Below are 14,918 nucleotides of genomic sequence, written 5' to 3'. Positions count from 1 at the left end.
ATAGTGTGTACTTGAGTTACCATAAACATTATTATCTTGTAAGTGTGTTAATAGCGATGTTGCCATTTCTGTTAACTTCCATGCTGTATTTTAAAAATTGAAAAACTACATGACCAGTAAATATTTCAAGGTGCCCCCAACTTTTTTGAAATCTGAAGACATCATCCGTGTCAATTCTACAAACTTATTTCAAGCGATTCAAGTCGGGAATTTCAGTGATGTCTTACTCGTAATCAATGTGAATTATCTTGTGGAAGTGTTTGTTATAGGTGGAATTTTCAACTAATCATCCCCATCTAGGTGAATCTTTCATTCATAAAATATTAATTTAAATATTTGCTTTTCCTATTTACTGAGTTTTTGAATTCTGTGGATATAAGATGACGTATTTCGTATTATAAACAAACTTATACAGAGGAAGCTATCCGAAGATGGGAACCTGGAAGGTAGAACAAACTTGCCTTTAGAAGTAATCATGAAACTGCTGGGATGCTGTGTACGGAACTGCTATTCTTAACTGTGGAACAAATTATCTATCCAAGATGAGGCATGCCAATGGTATAGTCACTTTCATCAGTCATAGCCAACATATATATGGAGTGGTTAAGGACTCGAATTGACGACACCTTCATAGTATGGAACCATGGAAATACAGAACTAAACATCTTTCTAAAGCATATCAACAGCGTGAAACCTTCCATCGCCTTCACGATGGAAAAAAAAAACTCCATAACGAATTGCCATCCTTGGACGTTTTAGTAAAGGGGACCGACAAGTAGGAAACATCTGTATATCGGAAACCCACCCACATGGTTACAGTATGTGAATCACAAATCCAACCACCATCAATCTACCAAGAGAGGAATCATAAGGACTCTAATGAATCGTGTTTTCGGACTCTGCAATGCAAAGGATGGTCTCGAGAAAGAACTAGACATCATCAATAAAGATTTAGAACGGAATGGTTACTCCAGAGTGATGATGAAAATGATGAAACAGACGTTGGCTAGGTGGCAGCAAGAGGTTCACAAGTAAAAGAAGCCGTCACAACCAGCCCTACATCAGAGTATTGTCGGAAAGGATAAGGAGAATTGGGTCCAAGAACAACTTCAGATCCGGAAACACCATCCGTAGCAACCTCACTAAAACTAGGTTACCAAACGCAGATTGTGACTCCAAGAATTGCACCTATCGGAAACCCTGTGAGTGCGGCAAATCCTATATCGCTATATCGGTGAAATCAAGAGGTCATTGAAAGTACGCTTCGCCGAATACAAGAGAAACACACAATGAAGAGAAACCAGCAAATCGGAAATATCAGAGCATGTGTGGACTCATCAACACAACATCAAGTGGTCCGAAGCCGTAGTCATTCACAGTAAAAAACATTGGTACAGGAGAAAGTTAAAAGAAGCTGCATATATGTTGTCAAACGATACATTCAGCCAAGCTTGCGTCGAGATACGCAACGTATGTAAAACTTCTAATGAAGTGGAACAATCAACTTTCACTAAACGGCCAACTCCCCACTAAACACATGAGCGGTGAAAGTGAAAGGCGCTCGAATGACGTATAAATAATCATCTCTCGAAGGAATAGTTCAGTCATCACTTGAAGACAATTGTGCATACTACCAATCGAAACGTCGTGATGTAACTCGATTTGAAATCTTTTAATTTTCAGCTATTATTATTATTGTAACGTTTTGTTTTTATTGAATTTCCATATCACGTTTTATTGCTATATGTAATTATTATTTGAGCTATTGTAATTTGCTATTGTAATTACTAATTTTCATAATTTTTTTAGACAGATTTCGAATCTGTTAACAATATATTAGACGATGGAAGTCCAACATTCAAACTCATTTAGTTATTTTAAAATACTAGAAATATTTATTGCTCACATATATCACATATCGTGAAGTAAGGAAAAAATCAAGAATATTTGAAAATTATTGACGAACATAAGTATTACTTTTATCAAACAAAAACTCTAGTTGGCTGAACCACCGTTATATTGCTGAATAATCAACAACCTGTCAAAGGCTCAATGATAAATAACTTGATCCATAGGCTTTCAAAGGTGTCAACTCTTATACTGTTACTAATATTTTAATTTAGACTAAAGTGAAATATTTTAATCTTGCAAGGGAGTAAAAACAACCATAATTGGATGTCCTGGGGTAACATTTTTCATTCACTAATAGGTACGTTGTTATGATAAGTTATGTAATCAGTAAGCTCATTATTATTTCATGATTCTTCCATTCGTTATTAATTTTTTTCCTTTCACATGTCGCTCTTCTATGGAAAAAAAAGATATGGGAAGTGACATAATTATGTTTGTTATTAACAGTTACATCCTGATATGATATCTTGGTATGAGAAGAAAATCAATTCTGATCAATGTTGAATCACTGACATCTTTTCATTAAGTACGAATAATAGGGATTTTCATGAGAAAAAATAGGAAATTCGTCTTCAATAACGCAAAAGGGCTCCTTAATGCTGAGTTCAATGACTGTTCGAATTCAAAATAATCACCTACAAGACTAGAAGCTCTTCATTTAAAAGTTAGTGTTATCATTTCTTTAAAAAGTGGTATGTTATTGTTGAAATACTTTCACGCGTAAAGTATACATTTTTTGATAATTTTGAAATTTTCAATTATTGCTATATATAATAATCAGTTTGAAACTATTATAATTTTTTTTATAATTTTAGTCAAATAATAATTTCTGCACTGAGTAGAAAAATTTGACACAATTTTTTTCTAGGTGAAATGATAATAATTGGCGGGTTTGAATTATGTTTGAAAATGATGTCACTTTGTCTAGAATACATTCTCACAATTTCAAAAATTGGCCCTTCAAGTGCTAAAATTATGTACTTAAAAAAAGCATAGCTGTGGTACATGTTTCAGTAATCTATCGGATCAACAATATTATTCAATATGTAGAATCACAGATACATTGAACCATTTTGACATTTTGTGTCATGTAAAATTGTTACGTATCCTACCCTGGTATTTTGCTATAACATCAAAATAACATGAATGTCACAGTTACATATGATGCAATGTAACATAGAACGTTGTAATGTAACTGATATGTAGAAGTTATGCGAAAAACTTTAAGATAATAACATAACCTAAAAAATAGTTGAGACCAGAGTGTACGACTGCTATTGATATTACTAGGTGTAGTTTACTACCATATAATACATGCCTGAAACAGATAACGTATAGTGAGACATGTGTTGCGGTTTTTGAAGCTGTTTCATGAAAATCTCACATCAAAGTGTTTTTCAGTAGTAAAACACATTAAATTACCATCCTTTATCAATACGATTGAAAACGATTTAGATGTTTCTTAACAGGTCAATAAATATGCAAAGGTTGAGACTTGTTACATTTTATATTTCAGTTTATAAAAATGTTTTATAATCCGTTCCATATTTTTAGAGAATTCAAATGATGTCAAAGGTTATGAACAGGAATCAAAGTACAGAAATTTTGAAATAATCCTAATTTTTTTTATTAATTTCTCTTTGAACATTTATTTTTTTGTTTTTGGTTTTTGATAAAATATTTAATTTTCTTCCAATCTCGGGATTTCAGCACAGGATGCTCCTCTATACATTTTACACACTGTGATTTTCCTGGTACGATAGATTTTTTAATATTCATTCGAAAAAATTCTACAACAGCTTCTTTTTCTTCTTGACTCCAAACTTTATGAGCAACATGAGCTTTCTTCTTTGCTGAAACTAATGATAATGTATAAGTTGAAGTCAAAGTCTGCAGCTAAATGACACCTAAATACTGAGTATTCCATTGAATATTTTTTGGCCTATAAACTTATACCAAGGTAGTTTGAACCCTAATATAGGTTAAATTTAATGATTTTCTGTAAGATCTTTTAGAAAAGGTATAAAATATTAATTTTGAGAACACTTTTGATGAGGTTGAAATACCTTTTGTTTTTTTGAAAACATAATCTTTTTTTTTTCTTGAATTCCATCATCTGGTTCTTTTACTATCTGTCTATCAAATTCATTTTCTTTCACTTCGTTATCATCAGTTTCTTTTTCATCATCTTCTAACCCTGGAAGATCTGAAATAAAAAATATTTTGTTCTGGAACATATTTTTATATTACCTAATTTTGTTTTTCTGCATTTCGACAGTACCTATCTTGTATCAAATGTAACATATGTTCATTATAAAACTTCATCAATTAACCTATTCTAAGGAAAGAGAGATATTGCTATTGATCCTGTTTAAATTTGTTAAGAAAATTTATATAATTTCTCAAAAAAGCATTTTTATAGCATATTAAAGTTGAGATATTTTAATTAAGTACCCTACTAAAACAGTTTATTTTACGATTTTCACTATGAACGGTTTTACAAAAACTGCGACACGTATTTCGCTTTCTCAAGCATGAATAATGCTTATTCATGCTTGAGAAAACTATTCTATAGCGGAACACTTGTTGTGATTTTTGTAAAACCTACTATAGTGAACTGTCAGAATAAAGTTTGGATGATAAAAATATAAGAATTTTGCATACCTTTTATGTCGATTTCGCCAATATTTTTACCAACGAATCTATTTACTTCGCCATTGTCTACGGCCAGTAATAGGCGGCTGACTTTAGTTAACTTTATGGCACTTTCCTGCATTCTATAAAAATTTCGGTGTACTTTAATATCATGCCCCAAATGTCGTGCTAACCAATCGTATTCATTTTCGGTCATATTGAATAATTGACAAACAGTTGCTATATACTTTCTTAGTTTTGTACCTGTTATAATGGATGGATTTTCTAAGTCTTACTTCATCACAATTTTTTTTCAAACAATCATGTCCTCGAAGATAATTTACTGAATCATTTGATCGAGCGAAAACATGTTTATTATGAAATGATATTTTACATTCATCTCTGTGTCTAATTAAAATATCTATACATTCTTTCAAGATAGAAGAAAGAATAACAGGTACTTTTCGCCCTCGTTTTCTTTCTATTTCGACTATAACCAAATGTTCTGCTAACTTTTGTTCTATAGGCGTTAATGACAATTTAATTTCTTCAGTATTTTGTTCTTTCCACGATGGTCTAGAAATATAGTTACTCATTTTCATTCGAGCCGCTTCACCAGATCTTCGTTTATTAAAAAGAATGATTCTTGCCAAAACCAATGTAGCTAATTTTGTCCATGTGGCATTAGATCGATTTCCTTCAAGTTCAAGCTTGGTAGCTAAAATACTTTCATCGATATATTTGCTTACTTTTACCAAGTTATTTGTTAATGGTAACAATTCTGTAGCATTGATTTTTCTGCGATGAAGAGTTGATAATGCATTGGAGGAAATACGTATTGTCCATTCCATATTCATTAAATGAAGGAAAGAGAGCAACGATCAATTTCTTTTCATGTTCCCAGACCTGAGTGCAGTTCCTCTTTCTATTGAAATACACTTTTTCAGTGCATATCCCAATTTCAAAGCTAAACTTGGTGTATGGAAGTCTGGTCGACATGTTTCATCACTAAGGTAGATGCTGCCAATAAGGCCTAGCTAAGCGGAAATTTAAATAAATCAAAGACTGTTTAAACAAATCAGTAAATTTTAATGTTTATTAAACATTTATGTCAATCACTATTAATTAAAAACGAAAAACAGCAAGTTCTGCTATAAACATAGTTAAAATTAAAAATTTTAAAAAACACTGTCTTTAGGCCTTATTAAACTATGGTAGTATATTAAGGCCTAAGACTTTAAACTACAAAAATAAATGAAATAATCTTCTTATATTTGGTAATTGTGATCCATAAAATAATAGTAATACGATAATCACAGTAAAGACTTGAAAATAACATTTTTTCTTTAATTAGGCACAATCTGGACACTCAAAATAATCATCATCCTCCTCTGTTAAACCAACGCACTTCTCGTGGTACCACTTGCTGCATTTGCAACACATCCTCATAGCAGTCTCTTGCTCCTGTTTACATGCGTGACAGTACCAACTTCCTGCTCTTTGCTCCTTTTGTGCTTTTCATTTTTGAGGTCTTTTTTTCTATTTTGTTTTTACCAAACAGGTCTTTGGTAACTGGAGTTTCTCTATAATTGATGGCTTTTCTTCTGACTGTTGGTGTCTTTTCGGTATTTTTAGCTGGTGTAGGCAGGAGTTGCTTAAATGATGCTCTTTTCACTTGAGCGAGGGGTACATTATCCTCATCGTCAGAACTGGAACTACCGTAAACCATTCTGTAAAACATTTCAGATGATTTTTTTGGGGTATTATCAATTCTTTGTTCTTGCATGAACGTCGATGTCTGGGGTGTCTCGGAAGCTGTTGGCCTAGATGGGACGTGAGGTGGCGAATTTTCTACATCTACAACGTCTGGTACAGGAGCTGGAGCTTCTGACAATACAGATGGAGCAAAGGCTGTTTCAGGAATAGCGTGCGGGTTAAATGGATACAAACCAGCCCTGGCCGGGTTCATAAACTGAACCTTTCGACGTGATATCTCCGAATGTCTCTTCATAAACGCCTTAAACCAATCCTTACCAGCAACTTTAGCTTGTTGATTGAAGGGATGATTGATGGCATTCGTCTCGCAAAATTTAAAGACTAACCGGCGGAGAATCTCTGGAGTAACAGGTAATCCTATTGCAGCAAACCTCACAATTCTACTCACAAGCTCAGCTTCCTGTTCTTCATTAAGTAAAGGTTTTCGGCCCAAGGTTTTTTTTTTAAACTGGCGGTCTGGAGGTGGTTTCGTATAGTTCTTCTGGGTACTTTGTACCTTTCAGCAGCTTTGTACGTACTCAACCGTACTGCTCTGACTGCTGCCACCAGATCATCTTCAGACCACAATGCTCGCTTAGAAGGCATTGTGATTATGAGGTTTGCCTGAAAACCATAAATCAATTAAAAACAGTTGTTATTTCATTTCTAAAGGTCTTAAATAAACAGTAAAATAGTCACTCGATGATATTAATAAAGGAGGGTAATAAGGCCTATGGTCAAATTTTATAGGCCTTATTAACAACCAACCACATTGTCAAGAAAAGTTTAAAATATTATTTTGTCTAATTTATACTATTTTGTACAATACAGGTCTTTCAAACATTAACTAATAAAAAAGTTAACTATAAAATAATGTGGAAAAGTGTAAAAATGAAAAAAATACTTACGTTTGGTTCGACCGTTATATTATAAATCGAGACGTGTGTCCGCCGGCCACAATGAGCGATGTCGGACTGGCGGCAGCACTCGGGCTTGCGAGTCGTAACAGGTTTGGGGCGCCATCTAGGATGGTTTGCTACCTATGACTGTGATTTCGCTCAGCGGGAACCATTTAAAGTTGTGTTTCTGTTACTTAGGCCTTATTACCCGATAGGCCTTATTGGCCGCACCTACCTTATATGTACTCATACTGATACTTTTTGTGGCCTGAATAATGAAATCAAATTTCTCTGGTACTAAAAAGTCGCTCAATGATAGAGAGGAGTTTTTTGATATTTCTCGCAAAGCTATTGTTAATCACGCCAACTGCCGCATTGTTTGACGAATTAATTCATTTTGTGTTTTATCAAATTTTTCGAACTGCATTGCACCAAATTTCATAATAAGTATATCAGATTGACAGATGCTACCAACATCATCAGATTTGAACGTTGATAGAATGGCATCAGTAAAATCTTTTGTAAATCCAAAACCATAAATATCAGCCATTATGGCATTGCTTTCCGCAATAACGTGCTTGGAATTGGAATCTACTAATGGTAATTTTTCTTTACAAATAAATTTAAGGTGATGTCATATGTGTTTTTTCAATAAAATCCCAAACAGTTAGGGCAAGGACCATAATCTTTCACTTCAATAAAGTTTATTTCATTTTCTGTTGGACGACGGATTAAAATTAGTTCGCCTTTATTTGTAGCTAAAACATTACAATTATGGTAGAAGTCACCAACTCGAATAATCTTGAAACCATCGCGTCGCTCCTTGGATTTTTTAGGGTAAATCAAGTATTTGCTTACTTCTGTCTCTTTTGAGTGGACTAATTCAAAGTGTCATGCCATATTAATGAGAATTTTTTCACAAAAGTAACAAACATGAGTTTTGTTCCTTATTCTCTTACCGTTATTTTTACCCGCTGGGTTTATTTTAACTTCATTTAGTATTATTACTTTTTCTATATACATTTTCTGATGAACTATTACTTATTTTCGAAGTTTCATTGCTTCGTTTTGTATCAGTTGTATTTTTGTCATCTGTATGAGAACAATCAGGAACATCAATTCCTTCATCCAAGTTTAGGGGATTCATCAATTCATTTTCTTTCGTTTCAAAATATTCACGCATGACATAACTTTTATCAGTTTTATTATCATCTATAACATAGTTTGTTGGTATATGCTCGTTTTCCATACGTATTGTAACGTCTTGCAAAATTTTAATGTTTTTTGCAGGTAAATTACTAGCGAATCTCACGTTTTTATTACGTTTTTCCTTATCGCTGCTTGAATTATCATCAGAGTCTGGAATATACTCACTGCCAGAAGTTTTTGCTTCAGAGTAGTAACTATTCACCAACTCAAACCCTGAGAATAAATTTAAAAATAAATAAGTATTATTAATAAAAATAAAGTAACAAAAGTTTTGAAAAAATAAGTTTGTGAGTTGAATAGTCTCAATAAAAACAATATATAAACAATAAATGTTTTTATGATATCCTTAATTATCATGAAAGAATTATTGGTATTAATATATAGTATTAATATTTTTCTATTTCTCATTCTTTTAAGTTCCATCACTTATTTTTTTATGAAGTAGATATCGAGTAGATAACAATATGTTGAAATAGCAAGAATTTTCTAAATAAAAAGTTATACCACTCTAAATTATCCAAACAAAATTTATAATTTTGATTGTTCCTAAAAAAACTCTCATTGATCGAATCAGACGCTTCAGTAAAATCAAAATGAAATAAGAATGAAGTTAAATCATTTCAACTGGCTGAATATAAATATCAAGAAACCCAAAATATGGATAGGTTAGGTTAGGTTCAAAGTGAGTAGGTCTATTCGACCCTCCACCGCAACCCGAAAGGGTTTATTGTGGCTCACACCCATTAACACTCGGCCAAGAAAACCCAGCTTCCTAACGAAGCCGATTAGTTTGTACGGCTCTGCCGAACTCTAAAGACCTGATTCGGTCCCCAGCGGGGCTGGCACAAAGTATATGCTCTATTGACAAGGTAGTCGGATAGTCAAGTTGATAACCTTTCCATATGAGGGTTTTTGCACGTCAACTACACCTGACGATGCCTTACATTTAGCCGTACAGGGCTTTTTCGCCTCTAAAATATGGATATGGACTAAAACATGGATAACTATTATCTAGAACCATGAATGAACAAGAATCTCTATAGAAAAATTACACCGGAAACATTTTCACCTGTATCATTGTAGATAATGTTGCATAAGATTGTGCTCTTTTATAAAAATATATTAACCCCCCCTCTTCCCCTACCACCTATTATGGAACACAAATAATGATATCCGGATTATTCTGTAAAGCATCGTTGGATATTTGAATATGCTTGTTTCTGAGGGCAACAAAATGAGTACAAATATCGTTCTCGCCTATAATAAATAGTCTATTCTGAGCAAGATATGACTTCAACGCCCTCTAGCATCAAAACTATCTATTTTTGGGGTTTATCACCGAGCAGGGTTGCCACAGCTACCCCGAACGGGGTATTTCTACCCCTCTCCAGATTAATTTCCCCCGCTTGCTCCCCTCAAGCAAATCTACCCCGCTACAAAAAAGTTAGGAAAGTGTGAATAATCCTCGATGAAAAAATTTGAAATTTCATATCAAATCTACCTCGACATACAAAATAAGGATTTGAGGAAAGGGCAGGTATTTCACATTCGAGTGCACTTTTCTGGATCTCTAGTACTTCCTGGCAGTGCAGTGCAATTGGATTGACATTGACATATATGCTTTCACCTTTCACTTATGTCATGATTGTCAATGTCAATAATGTCACGTTGTCACGTAATGTTGTTATGTCCCTGCACTGATGTCAGTTGTCAGTATTTTATTTTGTTGACATGTTGACCGTTGTGTGTATTTTTTATGTATGAATATGAATACGAATAACGAATATATTATTTTTTGGTGCTTAACCACTTAAACATGGATAGGTAAGTAAATTTGTAGTACTATGGAATATTTTTTTAATTGAATCCTTTATCATTCTCAGGTTTGTACTTATACTTATATATTATCATTCAGTTCCTATATATGACATGTGCTTATAAGAAGTGCTGTTTTGTTTATTTTTTTTTATATCTGTGATATTTTAAGAATGGCTGTTTTGTTTATTTTTTCATATTTATTTTTATGAGAAGTACTGTTTTGTTTATTTTTATATAATAAATATGGTGTTTATTTTTGTATTGTAAGTATATATTCATGTTTTGAAATATATAATGTAACTTTTGTTCTTATAATTTTCGATTTGTCCCATCCAATATATTCATTCAAGGTCATTGTTATTAGCTTTGTTTTGGTTTTCGTCAGAACCGTCTTAGAACGATTCTGCTCATGCGCATGAGCAGAATAGTTCCAGAACGGTTCTGAGAAGTGTTATATTTTTTTCGAATAGTGCTTCCTGTTTTTCAGACTACTACAATATTTCCAAAATAGTTCATTTATAACACTGATGAATAAAATACAGTTTGACAAAATCTACCCCGCTTCGACCCGATCTACCCCGCTCGTCTACCCCGATATACAAATAGGTTGTGGCAACCCTGTCACCGAGTTAATTTCTATTCACAATAACATGAACTGCACCATATTGAAAATTCAAAAAAATTAGCGGATTTTTTTGTTTTGTTTTTCTCGGGGGAGAAGAAGAAATCATGAAAAAATGCTGTTTCTCTAATTGGAGCATATTCAAATGTCCGACGATGCATTTCAGAATAATCCAGATATATTTTTTTTGCGTTTCATAACAAGTGAAGGAAGGGGGGGGGGTGTGAAATGCAACATTAACTTCAATGAAACGGATGAAAAAGTTATTCCTGTTTTCGAAAATTAATCATCTATTCTGATCAAGGAGTGATGTTAACGCCCCCAATCTACAAAACTGTTCATGTTCGGGGTTCATCACCTAATCAATTTCTATTCACAATAACATGAACTGCATCATATTGAAAATTCTGAAAAATCCACCGATTTTTTTTGTTTTGTAGGTACCCCTCGGAAAAAGGGGGAATAATCATATGAAAAGTCCGATTTTCCTAATTCAAGCATATCCAAATATCCGACTATGCATTCCAAAGTAATCCAGATATCATTTTTCTGCATTTCATAATAGGTGGTGGGGAAAGAAGGGGGTGAAGAATATTTTTTATCAAAGAGCATAATCATATGCAACATCATTTACAATGAAATAGGTGAAAATGTCGTTCCTGGCTTCGAAAATCAATATTCTTTTCTGAGAAAGGGGTGATTTTAATGGACCCTAGCGGCAAAACTGTTCATTTTTTGGGGTTGGCGAAATGATAAGATTGGTTGAGAATTACATGGACTACATCATATCAACAATTCAAAAAAAATCCATCGACCCCCCAAATTCCATAAAGATTTTGCAGGGACCTTTCCTGCTTTTTCAGATTACTTCTAGTTGCCATATCTACAGGCCGTTTCTTTTATCATGTGGTAACATTGCTATTTTCTAAACCGTAACAGATACGAAGACGATTAAATGGGAAAAATGTAACTGTCACCGGGAACAATACAATGGTCGAAGAAAATTTACGGGGACTCTCACCTTTCTCGAGATATACGGGGAAAAACAAAACTGCTGTTTTTCGATTTTTTCGAATGGAATTGTTATTTCGGAGAATATCATAAAATGGAAAACAAAAATGTTTTTGTATTCGAAGTTTACCATGACGATGTGATAATAAATTTTCGATAAAACGTTTCGTGTCAACATGGCCACCATCAATTTTTTTTTAATACGGACCTGTCTTTTTCATTACAGATATTGATAAAGCGACGAATTCACAATCCAAGGGTTTATCACATTTGATATTTTTATAGCATTTCATTTGAAATAACTACCATCATCAGTGACAACTATTTTAAATTACGTTCCTGTCGTTATTTTTTGTGTGAATTGTTTCGATTTCATCAAAATATAACTCAAACAACCCAATAAATTCGACAGGTAGGTACCCTAACACAATGGAAATTCGTACTTTTTCGTTTTGTAAATTTTTGTATTGCCGTAATCCTTCTTTGAAGGCTTATTTCTCCCTAATCAATTATGATTCGTTACATTTTCATAATTCTCAATCCTGGAAGTAACGAAAATATCAGTTTTTGGTCAAAATTCGATTGTTGTATAATTTGGTATGATCAAATGGCATCTCAATTCATTCACCACACGTAGGCTTTGATTGGTTGATTGGCAGAAAATTGAATGCGTTGTTGATATTTGTTGAGAACTGTCAAACTGAACATATCAAGGATGTATTGAAATGATGAAAGGACTAATATGCTATTTAGTTATGCAAAATCAAATAGTAATCCTCTTTTGGCAAAGAATATATTTGTTGAGCTATACCCGTATCGTCGTATTCCGAACATCCAAATGTTTAGACGATTAGAAAGAAATTTAAGGGACTATGATGCATTTGACGAAAATAAAACAAGAAAATGTGTGGTTGCTGGAAGTTTGAGGAATTGAATGAATATTATGGATGAGCAAATAATACCACATAAATGGATTACGGAAGGATTACGAAATATTTGTAAAAAACTAATATGGATGGACGACAATGGTTGGTTCAATAGAAATATCCATTATAGATGGAATAATACAAATGAACTTTCACATGGAGAAACCAATTTTCAAGAAAAATTCGGAATAAATGTTTGGTTGGGAATTGTAGGAACAAACATCTTTGGCCCTTTCTTTTAGGATGATCATTTGAATAGTGAAATGTATCTTCATTTTCTATTCAATGAATTCGATGGCTACTTAGATGAATTGCCACTGAATATTCGCCGTGGAATACAATATTTTCAACAGCATATTTTCATGATGCAGCAATAGTAAGGAAGCATTTAGATGCAATATTCCTAAAAAATGGATTGGAAACAAAAGACCAATTAACTGACCAGCTCGATATCCGGATTTTAATCCTTTAGAGTTTTTCGTCTGGGGATACATGAAGGATAAAGTTTTTTCAACACCAAGTACAGATATCGACCATCACAAACAAAAAATAAAAGATGCATGTATTAGTATCACATCTATTCTGCTAGAAAATTGCCAGAGAAATTGTCAGAAATTGCCATGAACCTTTGATTTTCCGTTTTGCTTTCATTTTTCTGTAAAGTTCATGATAAAATGAATTGTTTTTCTGTTTGATTGTTGTCACTGATGATAGTGGTTATTTCACATGAAATGTTATAAAAATATCAAATGTGGTATACCTTTGGAAAGTACATTCATCGCGTTATCAATATCTGTAATGAAAAAGACAGGTCCGTATTTGAAGAAAAAAGTTGATGGCGGTCACATTGACACGAAACGTTTTATCGAATATTTATTATTAGATGGTCATGGTACACTTCAAATACAATAACATTCTTTTTATAATTTTTTTGATTTTCTCCGAAATAACAATTCCATTCGAAAAAAGCGAAAAAAAGCATTTTCGGTTTTCTCCATATAACTCGAGAAGGGCGAGAGTCCCAGTAAATTTTCTTCGACCATTGTATTGTTTCCGATGACAGTTACCTTTTTTCCCATTTTTTCGTCTGGTATCTGTTACTATTCAGAATATAGCAATGTTACTACATAAAAAAAGAAACGGCCTGTATAATAGATTCTCAAATATTCACCAAAAACGAAACTATTTTTTCAGTAAATTATTTGTAATTCCCTCAAAAAGTTCCAGGTGACATTAAACGTCGAATGACACCATGATCATAATTTTCAATGAATTGACATTCACTAGTCAGCGTGCTTATAGTGAATGAATCCTATAAGTATCTAACAATATAAAAAATTTTCATAAACGAGAAATCTGAAAGAAAGCCACTAATTTTCCATTACGGCCATTCAGTGTTCAATATTTCAACTTTCTCACTTCTATTTTATACCTAGCAACCTACTTAGTCTTTTTAATAATTATAGGAACGTAATAATTTTTTGAACAGTAAAATCCACAAATCTATGCCAATTTGAAATTGACAAAAAACTTATACTTTGGAAAACGAAATTGATCACAAACTATTGTCACAAACTGATCTTTTGAACACAAAATTTTGGCAAAATGTAATTTCTTTCATGAAACCCCACGTTAAAAGAATAAAACCTATTCAATACGAGGTATGTAAATATAACGTAAAAGAAAATATCTAGTATAATTTAAATTATTTTTTTCTCAGTCTCACTTACCTTGAATTGCAGCAATTTGTTGTTCTCTGGTAGTGCCTTGTGTTGATTCATGTTTAGGAAGAAAAATCAAATTGTTCTCCGTCCAAGTATCAACTTCAATTTCATTATTTATTTTAGCTAAAGCTATCAGTCTTCGAGATCGCGTGTTCATATTGCACACTTTACTATGGCAACTCATGAACTAACAAACACCAAACATGTATTAGGTAAATATATTGTCGGTTTTTCGGCAACAGTGCATTTCTCATTATAGAGGGCGCTAGAGTACTACCACGTCCAAGATGCCATAATTGGGGCTGTGTACGCAACATGCTACATCATCATCAGTGGCAACTCACACACATTTATAGTTAAATTCATTAAAATTTCACAATACTCAGAATTCAGTTGAATTTGTTCATAA

General features: G+C 33.0%; 1 protein-coding gene across 2 annotated transcripts; it reads right to left on the bottom strand.

Moving 5' to 3' along the window:
- Positions 1-3,549: 3,549 nt before the first annotated feature.
- On the bottom strand, positions 3,550-14,684 carry LOC141483282 (uncharacterized). Of its 2 annotated transcripts, none has more exons than XM_074177775.1 (3): positions 14,516-14,684; positions 3,978-4,117; positions 3,550-3,770 (listed from the first exon to the last, which is right to left on the bottom strand). In XM_074177775.1, the coding sequence occupies exons 1-3, from the start codon at positions 14,664-14,666 to the stop codon at positions 3,702-3,704; spliced, it is 360 nt and encodes a 119-aa protein (XP_074033876.1). In that variant the 5' UTR covers positions 14,667-14,684; the 3' UTR covers positions 3,550-3,701. The 2 variants fall into 2 exon arrangements, with proteins under 2 accessions (XP_074033876.1, XP_074033875.1); XM_074177774.1 differs by lacking the exon at positions 14,516-14,684 and adding an exon at positions 4,576-5,422.
- Positions 14,685-14,918: the final 234 nt, after the last annotated feature.

The sequence above is a fragment of the Leptinotarsa decemlineata genome, unplaced genomic scaffold (assembly GCF_025532065.1).
Source record: "Leptinotarsa decemlineata unplaced genomic scaffold, Ldec_3_MD MMD2_tig00003192_RagTag_RagTag, whole genome shotgun sequence".
Lineage (NCBI taxonomy): Eukaryota > Metazoa > Arthropoda > Insecta > Coleoptera > Chrysomelidae > Leptinotarsa > Leptinotarsa decemlineata.
This window is presented reverse-complemented; position numbering and strand designations above follow the sequence as displayed.

Excerpts from the sequence above, each read along its gene's own strand:
- LOC141483282 (XM_074177774.1), bottom strand. The coding sequence starts at position 4,762 with ATGACCGAAAATGAATACGATTGGTTAGCACGACATTTGGGGCATGAT. Across the intron at positions 4,118-4,575 it reads TGGCGAAATCGACATAAAAG|ATCTTCCAGGGTTAGAAGAT; the intron begins GTATGCAAAATT and ends TTTTTATTTCAG. Across the intron at positions 3,771-3,977 it reads TGTTTTCAAAAAAACAAAAG|TTTCAGCAAAGAAGAAAGCT; the intron begins GTATTTCAACCT and ends CATTATCATTAG.